The sequence below is a fragment of the Astatotilapia calliptera genome, chromosome 13, assembly GCF_900246225.1.
Source record: "Astatotilapia calliptera chromosome 13, fAstCal1.2, whole genome shotgun sequence".
In the NCBI taxonomy this organism is placed as follows: domain Eukaryota; kingdom Metazoa; phylum Chordata; class Actinopteri; order Cichliformes; family Cichlidae; genus Astatotilapia; species Astatotilapia calliptera.
The window spans coordinates 1,094,223-1,115,313 of record NC_039314.1 but is presented as its reverse complement, the minus strand read 5'-3'; the positions used below and the strand labels follow the sequence as shown (position 1 = coordinate 1,115,313).

The following is a 21,091-nucleotide window of genomic DNA, read 5'->3' as shown; positions in this document are numbered from 1 at the left end:
CCCATTTTGTCAAAGGAAAGGACGTTGCCTAATAATTATGCACACCTGATAGAGGGTGTTGATGTCATTAGACCACACCCCTTCTCATTACAGAGATGCACATCACCTAATATGCTTAATTGGTAGTAGGCTTTCGAGCCTCTACAGCTTGGAGTAAGACAACATGCATGAAGAGGATGATGTGGACAAAATACTCATTTGCCTAATAATTCTGCACTCCCTGTAGTGTGAGTGTTACACTAAACTTATCTGAACACTGGAACAAACACAGGCACAGTATTGGGAGTGGCCTATTATAACTAATGCATTGTTATACAATGGAAGCACGGCTTTAAATTATTAAATATGATTTTAATCATTTTTATTTACGAAAATGTCATCATTGGTTGATAAGCAGGTAATGACATCTAAATCATGCAAGCACTGGCCAAACCTAATGCATGATTAGAGGGTAAAACCTCTTTTAATGGCTCTTCTGACTGTATTTTTATAGACTTTTGGTGACCACCACAGACTAGTGCCCACCAGCTAAATCATTGTCGGTTTAAGTAAGTCGGTCTGAGTCAGATTCCATTCCAGGCTCTTCAGCATTCTGAAGCATAATGCCCAAGAAGTCAGGAATCAGCACACAAGTCCTTAATGATTATGCTCAACCGTATCTCGAAAACATCCTCCCATCATCCCGGCCGAGAACGTTGCTCTCACACTGCAGGTTCACTTGTGGTTCCTAGAGATGTATAATGGGAGGCAGAGCCAACAGCCATCAGGCCCTGTCTTGTGGAAACAGCTACCAGTTTGAGCTCAGGGGACAGACACCTTCTTTACTTTAACGTTGACTTCATACTTTCTTTTTTGATAAAGGGCTGTCTGTGGCTCAGTCTGTTAAAAGACCTCCCATGATGCACTCAGCACTCCCCTCTTTTCACTCCTGTTATTTATATATAATTTTCACTGTTGCCTTTCATGTCATTAACTTTCGTTTATTCTCTCCTGTAGTCCAAAAATGCCCTCGAACTCATGGACACACACACACATAATCTAGTTGATGTGAGTTTGGCAGTCACATGCAAACACTTGTGGCATGGTTTATTAACTTCTATGAAGGATTCTGCTGCACAGCCTAATTCTTTTCTCTCGCTGCTACCACCATTCTCTGTTGTGGCTTGGCTTGGCTGACATGGTGTGTCAAAACTTCACAGCTAACCTCGAGTCGCATTGGATACAGGAGTGGCAAAGTGCTAAAAGAGTAGAGATGGGCACACCTTTTGTGCCTGCTAGAAATAATAGCATTACCAGGAAAGCATGGGGAAATGTTGTGTATTCTTTGGCATGGTTTGCAATTTTATTTCTTGACTGGTACAGGTGTACAACTTTGCATCTGTTTCCTGGGTTGATCCCTTAATGTTTTGACCGCCAGACATACGCACCATGAGGTTAAGGGTTATCCTGAAAAATATAAGTGTTCTCTAGGCCATTAATGGCTTATACTGGAAGTTGGCGCACACAACGGTTTCCTGTTGGTTTTCTGATGATCATAGAGATTTTCATGCATCGCCAAGCTTTGCTAGCAACCAAGTGCAATATTTTAACTATGTGATCAGATGATTAAAAGAAATTTGTTAAAAATGAAAAATCAGAAACAGATGAAAACCTCCCTTGGTCTTTCTCCATGTGTTTTCAGGCAGTCACTGTAACTGTAACTCCTCCAGTCCATGATTGTGCGCCAGGCTCAAAGTAACACAACCTTTACTCTGCACTGATCAGCAACCTAGGTACAACTCAGACTTGTATTAATGCTGCACTAATATCATACATGTATTATATTACACACTGTTTAGTTTAGGCACATTATTAATTAAAACTGATTTAAAGGAGCCTTGCACTGCAGTAAGGTCCAAATACAGAGACATGTACATGTTAACAGTGTAAGGACCTACCCACACACTGGCCTCCTTGACCCAAGAAGCCAGACGGACAGGAGCCGCAGCTATAGCTACCAGGCTCATTGTAGCAGATACCAGAAGGACACACTAGCCTGTTTTCACATTCATCGACATCTGAGAACACACAAATAAGCTGTCACAACAAACATGTTCAAAAACGGTCATTCAGTATTCACTCTTCTTTTAGCTCTAGCTTTAGTCTCTACCAGCGCTCTCTGGCTCTGTAGCTGCTGAATCCTTCTCTGCATGTCTGTCTGTGGTTTGGCAGACATTCATCAGCTTCACTGTAAACAGCTGAGTCCATAAAGAGCAACATTTCTAAAGCTGGTTCAACAAAACTCAATTTTTTCCACATTACCAGCTGTTTTTCAAAGAAAAAGCATTAAAAAGCAGACAGACAGAAACTGTTTAACACTCAGAGTTCTAAGTCATCACAGGTGACACACCTAATGTTAGATTTTTGTGAAAGACAAAACTGACCTGGTAGAGACTAAAAACAACGCTAAAAGACTGCAACAAGGATCTCACGCTTGGGCAGTATCAATATCACAGGGCATTTAAAAATCACAACAAATACATTTTGTTAAAAAACAAACAAAAACATCTCCCTTAGAACAGAGTTGAGGGTGGTTGTTGCAATGTAAAAAGTACCCGTGTACAAAAGTTCACCAGTCAAATATGCATCGTAGGAAATTTTATACACCGCGGTGTCACGATTTTTACTAGAACATCTAAAACCAATACTCCTGTTTTTGTCTGCTTTGCATCAATCTTGTTAATAGACACTATGGTTGCAAACCCACATGCATATAAACCTCTCAAAGAAGTCATAATCTGATCCACGAGCCTCTGCAGCTAAGCAGAAGAGATTTTATGGAGAAATCATCATCACGCCTGTTTGCCCTCTGAGCCCTAATTCAATATCATTTTGGTGGGTGGGGAGAGCTGCATTGAAACGGCAGGAAACCACGTAATGACAGTGCATCATATTCATATCCCAATAAGGCCGATGAGCCGGGAGGAGGGTGGCGCTGATGTCGGTAACAGTGTGGTTGTTGGTCTCATCCGAGATTCCACCAGCTTAGAATTCCATTAGAATGCACTTGTTAGTTTGACCAATGCCAGATGTTATAGATGTGCACAGCATAAATACTGTCCTAGTGCCTGATTTACTTTGACTGTAAATGTTCCTCCATGTCTCACGTTTATTCCAGAACAGGATACAGCATATGGTGAATACGTTTTAAATATTTATTTGCTCTGGGGCTCCAGCCTAACAAACATATTAGTCTATAATAAATTATAGTCTAGGTTCTTAGCTCACTGACTATATTAACAAGTAGGCAGTAAGTCAGAGTAACTAAGAAGTAAGAACATAATTCATGATAACTCACAAACTTCTCTTCAGTCAAACGTACTGGTCCCTGAACTAAGATTCTTGGGTCTTGGGTCCAATCCAGCAAACCCACGCAGTGCCTACGGCTTTTAACGCAGTGGTTCTAAAACGTTTCCTTTTTTTATGCCCTAACTCGGACGCCAAAAAAAAGCTCACACTCTACACAAAAAAACTCAGGAAAAAATACAATTGTTATAAAGAAAGTAAATAAAATTTTCTAATGTGTTTGCCTTTATTCCACTAATAATTAACTTCCTTTTTCTGACAGAAGCTGGTGGAAAGATGCTGATTTGTTAGACTGTATCTAAGTCCCATGAACATTCAGACCTCATGGCTGTCTGTGATGAGGATTAAACCTTCGGACAGTAAATGAGGAAGCTGGAAACAGGTCACAAGGGAAAAAAAGAGTGCTTTAAGTTGAGAAAACAGCCATTTGCTGTTCATGTCTTTTGGACATGGGCCATTCATTTCACCTATCATATCTCAACTGCAGGACACTGATTCCATGAGCTTTGCTAAAATCATGTTGCTTTTGCTCGCACTACACATGGCGTACAAAGCTTGTTTAACTTCAACTCTGACCAATACATTCCTTACCTATGCAGGTGGTTTGGGTCTCATCCAGGTGGTATCCTTCATCACAGTGGCAGATATAGCTCTCAGCTGTGTTGTAACAAATCCCGTGGCCGCAAATATAAGGGTTGATCTGGCACTCATCTACCTCTGGGCCAGAAGAGAAACAGGAGAGCACTAATGTAGCAGCACTTTTAAGAGCTAATAATGGGTCCCATAAGTTACTATAAAGAGCTGCAAGGAACCACAGCCTACCATTAATGTACCACAAGTTAACAGCTTAATAAAAAAGCATCACAAGTTCACATAATCTACCACAAAGTAGCCGAAAGCAACTGACTGCGGAGCAGGTGACGGAATTAAAACCATATCAAACCAGACAAAGTGTTTTATTACTGGCAGTTATTCTCAGCATATTGTGAAGAAGGTCAAATAAATACCTTTTAGTACTTTGCAGTTATCCTTGTGAGCTGCTTTTCATAGTAAATCCTTTTTAGTTCATTAGTAAATGATTCGAGATGTGAGTTTGCACCACAGCAAACATCTTTGACAGTTAGCGATGTAGTTATTTTCCAACTGGGAAAGCTAAGATGTAGATTAGTTCTGCGCTAACAAGTGTTACTGGACATCAGGCAACCGTTCGAGAAGTTTCTCCAAGTTCTAAGAAGACTCTATGGACAACAACATACACACTATATATAACACGGAGTGCATCCACAAAGTGCGGAGACACATGCAGTCAGAAGTATTTGGACAGTGAAGCAATTTTGCTTCAAACAAAAGAAATCAAGATCTGATTGCAGAACTTCAGCAACATTAAACACTTTTGGAATTCCAGTCCTTTTTTTCAAAAACCTGCAAAAATCTGACTGTAGTACTAAACACAATTCTTATATTTAAAACAATTTTAACTCGTCAGTTACTTTTGAGCCTCAGAAAATGGAATATGTATAAAATGGCTGAAAGGTATAAATATTTTTCACCTGAATCACATTTATCAGATACATTTGCCTCTTCATAGATTCGTCTATATTTTAATTCTATGTACAATTTGAAAAAAATATATAAATTTATTCTCTCAATGACTTCATGAAGTCTGGAGCCTTTCCAGCACACTTGGAACATAAAGTTCTTGGAGAAAGTCTTTTTCAAACTTTAATCTTTTAGTTCAGCATTTCACTCAATTTGAGGGAAACGTCCCCGCGCAGAACCTGTGGAACTACATAATTAAACTTCATGGGAGAAGATGATTCCTTATTTAGATAAAGAAATTGGAGTCAAGACAGATGAGCCTAGAGAAGACTTTTTAAGTAATATTTTAATTACTGCCACTCTAAGGTGGAGAGCGAAGCATCAATTAATACTAGGATTTCTTTGAGCAGTCTTGCAGAGAAGATTTGGTGAGTTTATCATGGGCACAACCCACATATATAACTCTGCTGCTCATTTTCCTTACAAACGCGGCACTGCTTCAGAGGAAATAAACAGGCTTTCAACAGTATAGGATTAATTGCCAGTAATAATTGTTACAATAAAGAAATAATCGACCCAACACAAGTTTCCTTACTTTCTGTGCTAAGTTTAGTTAGGCTAAAGGAATGCTTGGCTCAACACAGCTCTGACTTTCTGCCAGCCTGGCCACTGTGCTGAAGAGAACCCTGGGGTTTTCTTATTTTCTTCAATCAGTATAATAAGATGTCTCTGTAGATTTATGGATTGCATTTGGATTGCATCCAGGTTAAATGAAAATCTACTGAGACACTTTGTGCTCTAGCTTATGGGTTATCTACATTAAGGTCCATATTTGGGAATTGTACCAGGGAGTCAAACACTGGGCTTTCTTTGTCAGGGGAGCTGACGTACGTCAACCTGCCAGTACAAAAATTGAACAGCAACATTTAAAAGCAAGATTTAAAAATCTAGTTGGTTTTGGTATGACGAGTAACCTTCAGTAATAGTAATAAATCACACAGCAATAGTACATTCAAGTAGTTGTAAAAAGCATGATAATATATTAAGTAATCCAAATACGTTACAAAATACACTTTGGGGCATGTATTCTGTAACCTGTAGTGGAATACATTTTAAAAAGTAATCTTCCCAACATTGTTTGCAAATTACTCGAATCTTTCCTAAATTGAAATGGTTCATCTCTTACGAGGTAGACACCAACTAGCATTTACACAATTACAAAAAGCTGGTGCGAAGAAAAAGAGAAAACAGAAAAAACACACAAAAGAACAAAAAAAGTTTGCAAAGAAAGAGTGAAGAATGTTTCAGCCCTACCTGCTGCCTGAGTAGGTGCGATGTCCTGGCCTGCATTAGTTGGAAGAATCTCTACTGGTGCAGGAGGAGAAATCCTCTCAACCACTTCTGTTGAACCAAAAAAGAAAACCACAACACAAGCCATTAGTTCTAGTATGTATGTAGTTTATTCTTAATTCATTCTATTTCAACATATTCATTTTAAAAACATTCACAATTTACTTATAGCTTAACACTGAACTGTAATTAACTGTTAAACTAGACTGCCAGACTGGTGTGTCTAAGCAACAGAACACCAAAATCATATAGCAAAGTGGTACCTTGGGTTTGTATAAGAGTCTTCACAGATGGACATGCGACAGACAAAATATAATTCTCATTGTTTGGCAAGGAAAGACAATGCAGTTTACAGCAACTTTGGGTGTATTCATACAAAGCTGAAGTTATAATGAGAGGTCACAGAGGACCAGACCAAATCACACCCACAGATATGCACAGACCTCAGTATGATAGCAATGCTTAGAAATGCAACTCTGAATGCATATCTCTAATCCGATGGTTAAGACCACAGGCACTGGGGAAAACAGTTTGGAGACTGCTCCACAACATGTGTAATCAATAATCAAATGCAATCTCCTTGTAATTGAAATGGTCCCTTCAAAGATGGGAACCAAATCTAAGATGACTCACAGTCAATTGTTGTCTTTAAAACACCTTTAAGAGTGTGAGAAAAGAGAGACACAACAATTGTTAAGACTGAGGCAGTCTGCGATCAGTTTTAATTACACGGGGTCAAGTTGGCAGTGCTCTGCATGCAATAAAATCATGATTAACTCTAAAAAAGTTAGATTTGTTGTTGTCTGTTGCAAATCTGGTGCTGTCTACATTAGAGGTATACAGGTGGATCACAAACAATCTACACATCAGGCACAGACTGGGCCGGAAGTAAACACGGTAAATTTATATACTTTATACATTTATAAATAAACAGATACAACTAGTTAATTTCATTAATGGCCAGCACTGTACCAACAGCAGTGCAGATTTGCAGCTCAAAAATCAGGGAGTGAGTAATGTACTGACAGAATAAAACAGTGTAAGCATAGTTGCATTGCTCTCTGAAGACAGCATGGTAGCTCAGCTCAATCAGGCTGAAGATCAATATGTTTATGACCTAAGGGTGAATGGTTATGTTAAAATTACTCTAGATGTTTGTGGACCTCACAAATGAGTCTAAAACCTATCACAATCCCATTAATGCATGCATTTTGACAGGCATGTGTTTTGTAATAGCACCAATCAAACCAAATAAATGAATGAAAGACACGAATGTTGATATGAAATGTTTACAATGAGTACAAATGTGACTAAAACCCTGAAACACTTTAACCCACTCGGCTCACAGTAAAAAAGAGCACGAGACGCATCGTCTTATCATCTCAGGATTCTCCTTCTCCCTCCCTCTCATAGTCCATTAAGTTTATTTCAAGTCTGTTTCATTTCAATAAATGCCAGGATTACTGTGGAAAAGCAAAATGTGAAGCTCTAAACAGTGAAAAGACTTAGCCAACATTCTGGCACTGCGCTCACAACGTCCCTCCTGTTTAAATAAATCAACACTGGTAGCAGCAACCATCACACACGTCTTGCAAAACAAGAGATGCTCTTCAGTGTTGATAATCTGTCTGCTTTCATAAATTAGACGGTGCTTAATTGCAAACTTTCCCCAATCTATTTGAGAGTGAGTGCAGTCAGTCGGACAGAGAAACGTTGCCTCCAATGTGGCGACCTGCAAAAAAGTGGCTGCCCAGAGGTTGATGGTACAGCACCCTCAACCATTGGGCAACTGCTTTTTGTTGCAAGACGACTTTGTTTCAAGTACTCGTATTTGGCCCCAGACAGCCAAAAAATTCTGTGCAATCACTTGCCAACCATTTTTTTCCCCTGGTTGCATGGAGGTTGTCATCCTGCTTCTACTCGTGTGTGACTGACACCTAGAAAAAGAGAGATGGGGGAACCACCAGTGGCAGGAAATACAACACTAGAGTGACTAGATTATCCACACTAGGTAACATATAAGGACAATGGAAAGGATAATATCACCTGATCTTATATTCTGCACAAATGTACTGAAGCTTTTGGTACAAACATCATGAATGACAGAATTTGATTTTTTTTTTTTTTTTTTTACTAACAGAAAGGGCTCCTGCACAGGCACATTTATTTTTTTGTCATAACCATCACTCATCACCTCAACCTGCTCCTGCAAAAATGTGATCATATGACCTCAACTGTTACCACTTCTTAATGTCCCAGGGAGTACCTTTGGCAAGAAGTTTAACAGGTTTAGAAAGGACAGCCTTGTGACTTTACAGAAGAGAAATTTCAGAAAACAAACAATTATTCTTGGTAAAAAGGCAGTAAACCCAGCAAAATTTACAATCAATATTACATTATAATGATTACTGCAGGCCAATACAAAAAATAAATAACCCACCCCCAACGAGCTTCTGTGGCCTACCCTCCCTGTGGAGGTATTCGATCATCATCATCTGAACAACTCTCATGTCAGCTGTCTTATACGTGGTTGTGGTTGTGTGCAGTGAAGTGCACCGAGACAGTATTCAAACGGTACAGTTTTTGAATAGTAATTAACTCAAACTTGAAATATTCCAAATAACTTACTGGTATTTATGAGATATAAGCAAAAAAAAGAAAAGATTTTAATTATTCACTTTGTATAATGAATATACAGTATACGGACAAAAATACTAGTCCAACTACACATGTGCCATGTACCTCAGCACTTAACCATCCTACTCTGTTCCTATATGGCTTTATGGCTAATTTGCTATGGTTCCTAAATAATTTCCAACAGCTCCGTCTATACTCTTTTACTTTACCCTATGATGCAAAACATATAGTTTCAACATTTTATGAGCATGAATTATAAAGGAAATTTACAGTAATGCTATATATATATATATATATATATATATATATATATATATATATATATATATATATATATATATATAGCCTTATTAAGGGTTTGCTGTAGACTTTGTGACAAGATGCTACTGAAGAGCATGCTGTCAGATGTAGCCCTTGCTTGTAACATGTGGTTTAAAAAACTTCTGATATTGATGGTAAAAATGTACAAGTTGTGCCATCAAAATAGGACTTTACTCACCAATCGGTGACATTTCCGTCGCTACAACAAAACTACAGTACAATAAAACCTGTGTGCAGTTAAGACTAACAAAGTGATCTAATACTGGGTTTAGATGAGGCAATATCAAACTGATGATGCCTATCCATACCATAAATAGACATCAGGGACATAACTGATGGTTTATTTTGTGTAATCTGTGGATACCAGATGACTCGAGCAGATTGTAAGATAATGTGCTGTTAGCACTGATCTTCTGTGCCCTTCTTTTAAATTCTTACTACCTCGGTCTTATCCCTCTGTGCATCCACAGCACAGAGAATATTTTTAAAAAACAACAACAACTCACTTTTAATGTTCTGTTTGTAGGCTTTTTGGAACCCAGTACAATTAGTACCATACATACTGCTTGGGATACCACTTTGTTTCCAGTAATTACCTAGTACCTCTTTTACAGTGATATTGTGTGTTGTGAAAAACAACAAGCTATATTTATATATATATAACATATCATTGTCATGTCAATAACAAGTTTTAAAATGACTCAGTAATCACCCTCACTGAAACAGCACTCTTTTCAGACCACTGGATCATATTAAACCCAAGGATTAAAAATCGCTTTGTCTGAGCCCATCATAAGCTCGATGAGCTGAGTCTGAAACTGCTTTGAAGTTTAAAGGGCAAAGCAGGAACCTGGGTAAGGTGCCTCCATCTTGATAGTGGAAACACCCGGAGATAGCTGGGGCTGGATAGGTTCAACTACTGGACTAATGCTACCCACAGGAATTACCAGCTCCTTCAATGAAAAGACACAGACAACACCAAAGACATAAAATCAACATAGCACTGTATACATATACTGCTCAAAAATATTAAAGGAACACTTCAGCGTATATAATCAAGTCAATTAACCTTGGGATATTGATCTGGTGGTTAATCAGTTTCAGCTACTTTGGCATTAATGACTTTAACTACAGGCGCACTAGAGGGGCAACAACGAAACCAACCACAAAACAGGAATGGTTTTACAACTGGAGGCCACTGACATTCATCTATTCTGACTGTTTTTTCATTTGCCTAGGGTCAGTGTCACTACCAGTAGCACAAATAGTCCGACTCCTCCAGGATGGAACATCAATACAATGCTGGACGGTTTGCAGTGTTTCCTAGCACAGTCTCAAGAGCACAGAGGAGGCCCCAGGAGACAGGCAGTTATTCTAGGAGAGCTGGACAGGGCCATAGAAGGTCCTTAACCCATCAGCAGGACCGGTATTTGCTCTTTTGTGCAAGGAGGAACAGAGCTCTACAAAATGATTTGTGTGAATGTCTCTGACAAAACAATCAGAACAATCAGACTTATGAGGATGGACTGAGGGTCTGACATCCTCTAGTGTGTCCTGTTTTCACTCCCCGACACCATGGGGTGAGACTAAAGGGTTGGCATTTGCCATAGAATACCAGAAAGTACAGTTCTAATACCAGTGAACTCTAATATCAGTGAACCAGTGAAAGGGTTATATCCAGATTAACCCTGAGCGTATGTGACAGGAGAAGCCATAGAGAATGTTATGCTGCCTGTAACATCATTCAGAATCACTGGTTTGGCTGTGGGTTAGTGATGTCCATGGAGTCATATCCATGAAGGAACGCACAGGCCCCTACATGCTAGGCAACAGCACCCTGACTGCCATTAGGTAATGGGATAAAAATCCCTCCTGGTGCACGACAATGCCCGGCCTCATGTGGCAAGAGCAGAAATTGATACCATAGACTGGCCTTGAGTTCCAGTCTTGCCTGACCTAAATCCAATAGAACACCTCTGGGAGATGATCTTTCTGTCAGGCCGATAGCATCAGCCTGTGCCTTAGACTGTTCAGTAGCTCAGTGATATCCTGATATCCTGAAATCACCTGTTATCTCATTAGGAGCATCGAGTACCACTTCAAATTGTTCAAATGAAATGTTGGCAAAACGGATTAGCCTGCCACATCCTTCTTTCACGTTGATTATGGAGGGTGTCTTTGAATTAAGTTCTCTGTCATTTTCATTTGCATCAAACAATGTGGCATCCTTTCATTCCTAACACATTACCCAGTCCATATCTGTATTGATATCCGGCAAGACTTTTCCCCCACTGAGCTCTGATGTGTTTTCAAAGTGTTCCTTTATTTTTTTGGAGCAGTGCATCTTTAGCCAAGACTCATCATTTAAGCCTCCTACTACTTACGTCATGCAATGCAGGTACTGTGCTGAGAAGCAGATTAGCATTTAGCTTGCATGGCAACTGGCTGCAATTTAATCACAGAGCAAGAATAAACAGCTTGGCAAAAGGGAGCTAGAAAAGCGTGGAGTATCCAGATCTGGGGCCATGTCAAAGATTTCAGTCTGGTTCTTAAAGTCACATCAAAGATGTAGAAATTGACTTGCTGTTCAACTGACCAGCCAAAGTCATGCAGCAATGTTGCTGATTTCATGCAAATGTGGTTTTGAAACTCTTTTGAAGGTAAGTGTATTTGCTAAGCGTATGCAGGCAAACTGCTTTTGCATTTTCACTCTAAAGAGTGAAAAGGTACCAAACCTACCTGCTCTGGTGAACTGGTTGCTACTGACCAAAAAAAAAAATACAAACAAAAACTTTGAGTGAAGGTTTGTGATAATGTAGCGTAGCTCAAACTTTTTTTTTTAAATGTCATCTGACATTTTAAAAAAAAGTAAAAAAAAAAAAACTGATTAGCTTGAGTGTCTTAAATCTTTAAGACACTCAAGCTAATCAGTCAAAAACTGTTTTGACATCATAAACACTGAATACCTTCAGACTTTGCTTACTGCTTATTAGCTGTTGAAATGTAAATTCTTACCAATACTGCAAGAAAAGTAACAATTGCTTCCCCAATCACAGCATTTTGGTAACACTTTATATGAACAACACACGTATTCAGCATTAGTACGGTATTAGTTAATACTTTATTCATTAATTATAAAGCTATATGCACCTTATTTATTCTCCTTGTCATCCATCATCATCTGTCGGTCAGAAATTCACAAGAATTGTTACTTTTCTTGCAGTATTGGTAAGAATTTACAGCATTTCAACACCTAATAGGTCTTCATACAAATTATGTTCAAGGTCACATAATCACAAGAATTCCCCTTATCCAGAACAAGATTCTTCTTATTACCCTTCAAAAATAAGGCAATTGTTTTATGTGAAAAGCCTCAATTTCATCAACATCCAACCTTTGTTTAAGTAAATGCTTAGCGACATATATACAGGTCCATGTTTGATGTTGTGAAAAGATCATAAACAGCACACACCACATTTCCAGGTCTCAAGATGACAAAAGTAAAGATTTAGAAAAAAAGCAAAATATCTCCTTCTTCCACCCAGCACAGCTTTTGCTGCTTCAAAGTACCAATATGTATGGCTGCCAGGTGCCTCATTACTTTCTGGTGGTATCCAAACACTAATCTGCACAGGTTTAGGGTGGTGGAATTTTGTCCGATTGTTTTTTGCGCCCTGTCCTCTGTGCCTGGAAAACTCTGTACTCTGCTCCAGCAAAGCTAAACAGTAATTTGGTTTCTGTCTGGCTTTGGCTAAGATGTTGCAAAGTTTCTCCTTCCCTTGGTGGCTGCCAAGCATGTCCTGAATAATAACAGGAGAGGATGAGGCTCTTCTCTCAGGCAGGTTTATCTCCCCTTTGCTCTCTTTTTGATGGCTTGCGGGCTGGGCTTTTAACAGGGAATGAGCGCTCAGTCAAAGCACTTTAATCCATGTCCTCTACAAACAAATGTCACAAGAGGGATGTGTTTCTCAAAATCTGGCTTCCTAATCACATGCAAGAAGATCATAAATCAGAGTTTTTAATGTTACTTTAGAGTTTTAATTTGCAAACGTGAGATTCCCGTTTATCCCACCGTCTCGGCATTTTTCACCACGACACTGATAAATTAATACCACACTTCAAACAGGAGCAAGTGGGTGTAATTTGTTACACAGCTTGATCTTTTTCACATTTTCGGCATTCAATAAAGTGCAAAAAACATTTTCTCTCTGCTGCACTGCATAAATGCAATCCATCAGATATATTTGTTGCTTTGACAGCACATTGAGTTCAGACACTTTAAAGTGTGCCAAATAAAATACAGCTGTGGAGTATTCACATCTTAATATCTCAAGTATCTAACTGCTGCACCGCAAATTCTGCAACAGAGGGCAAGTTGATGTCTTTCTGAGAAAGACGGTGGGTTTTTTCGCCCCAGATAGAGACTATAAACACTGCATAATATTCTGTACAAACAAGTCGCACTAGGTCCATATAATGATTTATTCAAAAGTAGCAAATCAAATGTCATAAGCCACCACTTCTGTTCAACAATGGTTGTTCATAGAAGAAACCAAAGAGTCACTCCACAAACACACGGCACCTCATAGGAGAGCCACCTCAAAAGGAAAAGGCTGAATCTGCACTCAGAGGACAAAGGGCCGATTTTGGACCGAGAAGACAAAAGGTTGGAAAAATAAGTAAATGAGGCCATCTGCATCTACTGAGAACAGCCATTGTTGAACACAGACGGTGACCAGAGGTGGGACACTTCATTACCGTACTTAGAATTTTAAGCTGTCTGTAGTTTACTCCAATATTTATTTTTCTGATGACTTTTTTTCTCCGTACATTTTTACACAAATATCAATGTCACTGAGAACATGCAAACTGCACGCAGAAAGACAAACATCAGCAAACACACAAACTGTTTGTGTGCAGTTTGTCTCACAGTGTGTCTGACGGTCCAACTGCTGCATTTCACAGGAAGAGAAACGAGTGAGCAACTTTATTTAGAGATGGAGAAAGTTTAAGACAGACAGGACAGCAGAGGAGAGGAAAAAGTTGTATTTAAAGGTAAGCGCTCAGATATTGGATGTGTTTTGATAAATTAAAATAAAATAAAATAGTTTTATACTGTGTAGCATCCTGCAAGCAACAGTTTAGTGCACAAATTTGAATTTAACCTAGTGATAATTAAATTCATTTACTGAATTCCACCTATATATCAATTATATATGATCTAGTATAAAGACAGCATAAATAGAATACTGTTAGTTAGGGATGGGTACCGGTGTCCGGTGCCATGATGGCACCGGTTCTGACATAAACGGTAGTAACTAGACCGAAAAGCAGCGCACATTTCGGTGCTTTATTTCGGTGCTTTTTTTTTTCCTGAGCTGTGATACACTTCTAGCCAATCATTTTACGTTTCCCAGGATAGTAGGCGGGGCCAGGTACATACGTTCTGTTAGAGCAGAGCTACAGATTAAAAATGTCCAAGGCGAAGCGGTCAAAAGTCTGGCTGTACTTCACAGCAAAATATGCAAACTCAGCAGCAACAAGTGCTTTAAGCTGATACTGTGATACTGTCAAAGGAGGTAACACCAAGAATCCGATTAAACAGCTGGCGACGCATAGCATTTTTTTAAAAGCCGAGAAATGCGCCGTATTTGATAGCTTGCTGCGAGACCTCACACTGTGCACGTCGGGTGGGTTGCCAGTTATCGGACCCGGAGCAACATCCCCCAAAAACCCGAAGAATAGAGTCCTGGCCCCTAGCCCTGCCAGTGTAGCAGAAATGATGACAGATGATGATGGCAGCAGCAGCCGTTCTTCTCTGCGTGAGTCGCTTAATGTTGTTCGAGTGTAATTTACGTTGAGTAGAGTAAACATCATCATAGCTACATGCGGCTGTCCTCTTGTTTGATGGCAGATACTCCCTTCACCCTGGACAAAAAGGCTAAAATGACCAAAGAAAAAGTGGGAAACAGCTGAACATGAGAGGTTTTTGGACAAAGTTTGTGTTTTTTCCATTGTTTAAGCACTGCTTCCAGCCAAGAGTGATACCATATATGCCCCATAGCTGCAGAAAAGGCTAACATTGTTATCTTTTTACAAAAAAAAAAAAAAACAACAGCTGAACATGAGAGGTTTTTGGACAGTTTGTGTTCTCCATTCTTTAAGCACCGGTTCGAGCACCGTTTAAGCACCGGCACCATTTCAAAAGTATCGATTTGGCACCGGTATCGGATAAAACCTAAACGATACCCATCCCTACTGTTAGTGATACAAATCAGTCAAGATACCTCAATTATTGTGGTCCCAGACACATAAAATAAATAGACTAAATCAACTAAACATGCACTGGTAATTAGCTATTAATATTGCAAGACTCACCTGGTATAATCTCTTCCGGTGTTCCAAACGCCTCCACAGGTCTCTCTGGTGTTGGTAGGGGTTGTGGTGGGTCAATGGGCTCCTGATAAATTGGCTTATTGACAGGAGGATTTGGCAGAACAGTGTAGCCCATTCCACCAGGACAGATTTCTTTGAACTTAGCTGCATGACAACACATGACATGAGTAGTTAACTCTATATCTGTATTCTTAGAATGAATACAAAAGCACCAGAATAAAAACTCAAATAAAATCCACCATTTACCAAGTAGAGGGTACTTTGAACACATCTCTGGTGACGAGAAAAAAGCATTTTATGCTCTACCTTCACACAACTTTCCATTTTTGCTCCTTCAAATCTATATTAAGTAAATGTCCTAGTCTTATCAAGATAACTTCCACCCTTCTCTTGTATAACAATATAAAAAGAGAAATGGAATGAGATATTACAAAAAGAGGAAAAAGTGATATTTAACTAACTAAGAATAACTAAATACTATTAAGCAGTCAGTTCCCACGATGAGATAACAGAGAACCCACCGTAAAAACTGTGGACTTTTCTTTTTCACTGAATAAAACACCTTAAAATTAGTAGAAAAAACAATTTAGAAATAGAAATGCATGACAGATTTTGATTGGAGTTACACACTCAGTAATGTTTCAGAAATGAGGAAAATCCCAGGCTGGGACATGTCCATATCCAGCCGATGTATTTTAGAATCCTAACTATTTTTTAAAACAACAGTCCATCTAATATGAGTTGTATGTGTTGAAAAGAAAGGTTGAGCCTGTTTTGCGGCATCACAGGCTTCAGATTCAAGTCAGATTTGAATCCCAGCTTAAGATGTGCAGAAATTTCAGTTCCAACTTCGATTAAGTTTGATCACATGTGTGATCCTTGTACAAGGAAAGACGTTTTTACATAAACATCTTCACAGTTCATTTTTCAATCTAATGTTTCTCTTCATCTTAATTAGTAAAACACATGTGTAGCGCCTGCATAATGATATTATTTCTTAGTGTTGGTATCAGAATCCATTTGTACAACACTGCAGAGTGACGTATCACATGAATGAATAACCCTGACTCTTCTAACAGCGGACCTTGCAGCATGCAATTAAAACCGCCAGCAACGTGGCAAGACGTGTAACACGTGAAAGACACAGAGCAGCAATTTCTAGTTATTTTGTGAGCTTTGTATGACAAAATATCTGTTTTTTTCTGTAACTCGTGTTTGTTGCTTAGTTGAATATTCAAGATATACCAGGAAAACACGCAGGACCATCACAAGGACGTCATTCTACCTGTGTAGCCTTGTTTAAATAAAGGATGTATTTGGAATGTTTCCGCATTTTGTTTGTTTCTTTTTTTGGTAAATTTACATAAAGTAAAGGTGGTCGAATGAATGAAGACAGACTTGTTTGTTACGCATGCTTTTAGACAATAGCGTGACGCTTTTCATAATTCTCAGTACAGATACATAATAGATAATCTTGAGTCATCGTCACAAAACATGAGAATTGAAAGCAACCTGAAATAGCTGACGGATTAGTGCTATATAAACAAACTGAAATGAAAAATGAGATGTGGGTGCCTTCAACAACATAAGGGAATGCAACTACCTAGAAATACCAACCATCACTTTGTAATTAAATTCCACGAACATACTGAGATGTGTCGAAACAAAGACAAACAGGCAGGTGACATAAAACAAATTACTGCAAAAGGTTTTTCTATTCTAATCTAAAAGCAGCTATTCAGCCAAGCTGTGAAACCCATGCAGACAGAGAGTGGCAGGATAACAGACTGGGACATAAGTTCAAGCTCATCCCAAAGGACGGAGCTTTAGAGTTTGCTGATTTGCAAGGCGTAAAAGTAAATTATAAGACGGCTGAATAGTGTTTTTCATCGTGTTTCCTCCATAGAAGTCACAACAGAAGGTTTGGGGCCTTATTGGGACAGGACAACTATCTGACATTTCTCGGGACCTTACCTGTTCCTGGAGGGGGGCATTTGTCACAACGAGGGCCCCAGGCTTTGCCCACACTGCAGCAGCAAAGCTGTTTGCTCAGCTGGGCAGACACTGGGTGCAAACATTGCCTCCCCGAGCTGACCAAACGGAAGCAAGCCCCCTTCTCCTCTTGGATGGGTGTTTTGGCTGAAGAGGAGCACAGAAGGAGGGCAAAGAGGAGGGAGGAGGCGCAGGAAGTGGCACACCAAAGTGCAGGAGACCCAAACATGGAGGAAAGAGAGGATAAAGAGTAAAGAAGTCCCCTTCACCAGAGCAACCCCCCCCCCCCCCGTCACAAACGCAGTCTAAATATATGTCTAAAACAAAACCAGAGTACATTAAAGAGAGTACATGTTTTACAACAAGAGGCTCGGCAACCACATTTTGGTACTGGTACAAATAGCTATACACACATTAAACACCAGAAAGCAAAGACCACATGATGAAGGAAAAACTTGGGGGAAAAAATGAACATTTTCATGCCAGTGCTTCATGCACTACCAAAGTGCTGGCTGAGATGAAGGCATGCAGAGAGTTTGGCTTGGTTTAAATGTTTTAGGGCAAAAATTAAACTCCACAAATAAATGCTGGAAACAGTTCTGACTGGAAAAGAGACAAACTAACGACCCCCACGGGGAACCCAGGCTGATTTCCTTTTTGCCAGAAACATTACCTGAAGTAAATCATTTCACTTAAGGGTTAAATACTTGACCTATTTTCCCAACAAATACCTTGATTAAAAACATCAGGAATGACTGAAGTAAAAGTCAGAATCAGGTTTGCACAGTTCATTCTCAAAGCTAGAAAAAGGTTTGTTTGATTTTAATATTTTTAATGCTACTTTTGATGCCATTTGAAAATTTGCACAAACCTTTAAATGACATGTATCATAGTAACATTTAACAAATAGTTTGAAGAATATGTGAGGTTGAGACTACTCGTGCCTGTGTGTGGAAATATCAAGCTGAAGTCATTTAGAAAGATGAATTCTAAGGTTTTATCTATCAGGACATAATAAACCTAATCTTCTCCTGAGCAGCTCTTAATACAGGTGAATACAAACTACATATTACACCATGTTCTTCATCAAAACTAAGCCAAAATGCTTCAAGCACAAGTGCACTATTACAACTTCAAGATGCGTCCAGGTGCTGCTAATCAAATGCACTCGACTGGCCATCAGCAAATCAGAGCACCTCTACAGAGAACACGTACGCTCCGTTTACCATGATGAGGTTAAAAAAACAACAAAGCCCTTCAGACAGGAACTGTGTCTAGGCGAAGTGTTCAGGAAAATTTCAACATTTAAAGTTCCCCGGAGCAAAATAAAATCAATTCGAATGAAATGGAAGAAGTCTGAAACCACTAAGATTCTTGCTACAGTAGGCCATCTGACCGAAATGACTTAATAGGCAAGGAGGGCCTTGGCCAGGACGGTAACTAGGAAATCAACAGCCACTGTGGGCTTTGTCTACAGAAATATTACGACCTGCCAGAATGAAAACTAACCCTGCTGCACTGCGCCGGTCTTGCCTTTATGGCAGAGTGAGCAAACGGAGCCCCTCCTCAGCAAAATGCAGATGTCACCCAAAATGCTCAAAGGGCTGTGAGAGCGTGAGAAAAATCTTTCTGTGGTTTGAGGAGACAGAAATTGGGCTATTTTGTCTAAATGGTCTGAACAGTGTTTGCCAAGAAATAGCGTGCTTGGTTCAGCATCTATTCATCATGAATATATTAGTGTGTATTCAGGATTTAGATAACAGAAGTCACAAAGCCCCGGACAACTGAGAATCTCACAGTTTAGGATACCGTATGCTTCAAACATATTGCCCACCTGTCCCCCTTACACTAAAGCAATGTAAGAATAAGTGTGAAGAAAAAGATACAGCATGAAAAACATGTAAATCATTGGGGTACTCTTTCAGTGGAGTGTAGGTTTGAGGAGCCCTCTGCTGTGCCTGTCAATCAATGAGTAGCAGTAACGAATGGACACGTGACTTTCATTAGCCACAGGAGGAAAAAAGGCACAGTCCCATGCACCAACCTATCTATCCTGGGGCTGTCAAAAAATTGATTGATTGTCAGATATTAACCGATACTGAAAGTTAATATCGATGCATCAGTATCATCATCAGTGTCATCTTTGCCTCCTCCAGTTCACACACAACTTCAGGTCCTCCCCTCACTACCAGCCTAAGTAGCTCACATTCACAATGCTAAACAACACTGTAGGAGGAATTTCAAGAGAGGTCTGTAAAGCTCCCATTTCACAATACTTAAATACTACAGTAGTAGTTACCATAAATATTAACCCGGCCCCATTTAACGATTAGCAGTTACCCAATAGCCAAATTAGCTGTCTGTTATCATCAACATAGCGGATGTAGTTAAAGATGAATAATTAATGAATCAATAATAAAGCTGAATGGGTTGCAAATGAAATATTTAGTCATGGCAGAGCGCATTACAGACACATGGAGAACTGGGTGGGTTACTGATTGCGTAGCGCGGCGGGGGAAACGTAGCTGAGTTGAGCAGAGAGTCCGGAGTGTGGAGAACTAATCCGAGCACATAAACAGCACATTTTGGAGCAGAGCAGCCAAATCAGATGGGTGTCAGGGCTGAAGAGCAGAGCTGAGGATGTACAAGCTACAGACTGAGGCAGAGCAGTGTGAATAGGTGATGAGAAAGAAAGGCTGCAGGCAGATGTGGACAACATGATAAAGTTGAACTTTTCTACCTCTACAATCGTTTATTAAAATGTCCTTCTTATCTTGTGAAAGCCAGTTGTGAGGTCAGTTGTAAAAAGCAGGCAGTAACTAGTTCAATATTTCATGGTGAGTTATTTTAGCATACCTAATACCGCACAAAACACACTGTTAATTTTTCCGCAATGTGTTTCCTCCACAAGAATCAAATAATTCTGATGTCTTTGTTTATTAGTAAGATCTAAAATACATTGAAATTATCTAAATAATTTATTAAATGAATAGAACTTATAAACTTGATATTAAATACTTATTTTGTTAAATCTAACTATATTTGGAAAAACTGGTGGAAAATACTCAATAATTGAATGTTATCAGTTATCAAGTATTTTCCTAAGTATCTGTATTGAGTTGGATAGTCTAGTTTTGTTTTCATGCTAATTTATATTACACTGCAAAAGAAAGGCAATACATGCTCATGGCATGTTTTAAAATAATAACTTTAATAATTGTGCTCAAGAAATTGCCCAACTGGCTACAATTCCCAGCATTTACCGACCCGTAATGAGATATTTCGGTTTTGGCTGTGTGTAACTCTCAGTACATGCTTTATATAACTTGAATACCATGCTTGCATGAAGATCTGAATGAAAATCTTCATGCAAGCATGGTATTCAAGTTATCTGAAGATCTGAATGTGCAAATCTGCATATCTAAGACCAGCATGCAAATGTAATGCAAGAATCTTTTGCTCAGTCTGACGCAGCTCCATTAGATCTTCTCTGTCTAGAATTATTGAACGA

At 39.2% G+C, this 21,091-nt stretch overlaps 1 protein-coding gene across 7 annotated transcripts in view; it reads right to left on the bottom strand.

The window, feature by feature from the left end:
- The window catches only part of ltbp1 (latent transforming growth factor beta binding protein 1), a 132,830-nt gene that overhangs the window by 25,388 nt on the left and 86,351 nt on the right, over positions 1-21,091 (bottom strand). For 3 of the 7 annotated variants that reach the window (XM_026190474.1, XM_026190475.1, XM_026190480.1), the window contains exons 11-17: positions 17,563-17,727; positions 15,571-15,732; positions 11,932-11,951; positions 10,043-10,145; positions 6,199-6,285; positions 3,937-4,062; positions 1,938-2,057 (exon numbers count right to left, since the gene is read on the bottom strand). In XM_026190474.1, coding sequence (XP_026046259.1) covers positions 1,938-2,057; positions 3,937-4,062; positions 6,199-6,285; positions 10,043-10,145; positions 11,932-11,951; positions 15,571-15,732; positions 17,563-17,727 — 783 coding nt within the window. The remainder of the gene's footprint in view (positions 1-1,937; positions 2,058-3,936; positions 4,063-6,198; positions 6,286-10,042; positions 10,146-11,931; positions 11,952-15,570; positions 15,733-17,562; positions 17,728-21,091) is intronic. The other 4 variants (XM_026190476.1, XM_026190478.1, XM_026190477.1 and 1 more) reach the window with 4 other exon arrangements.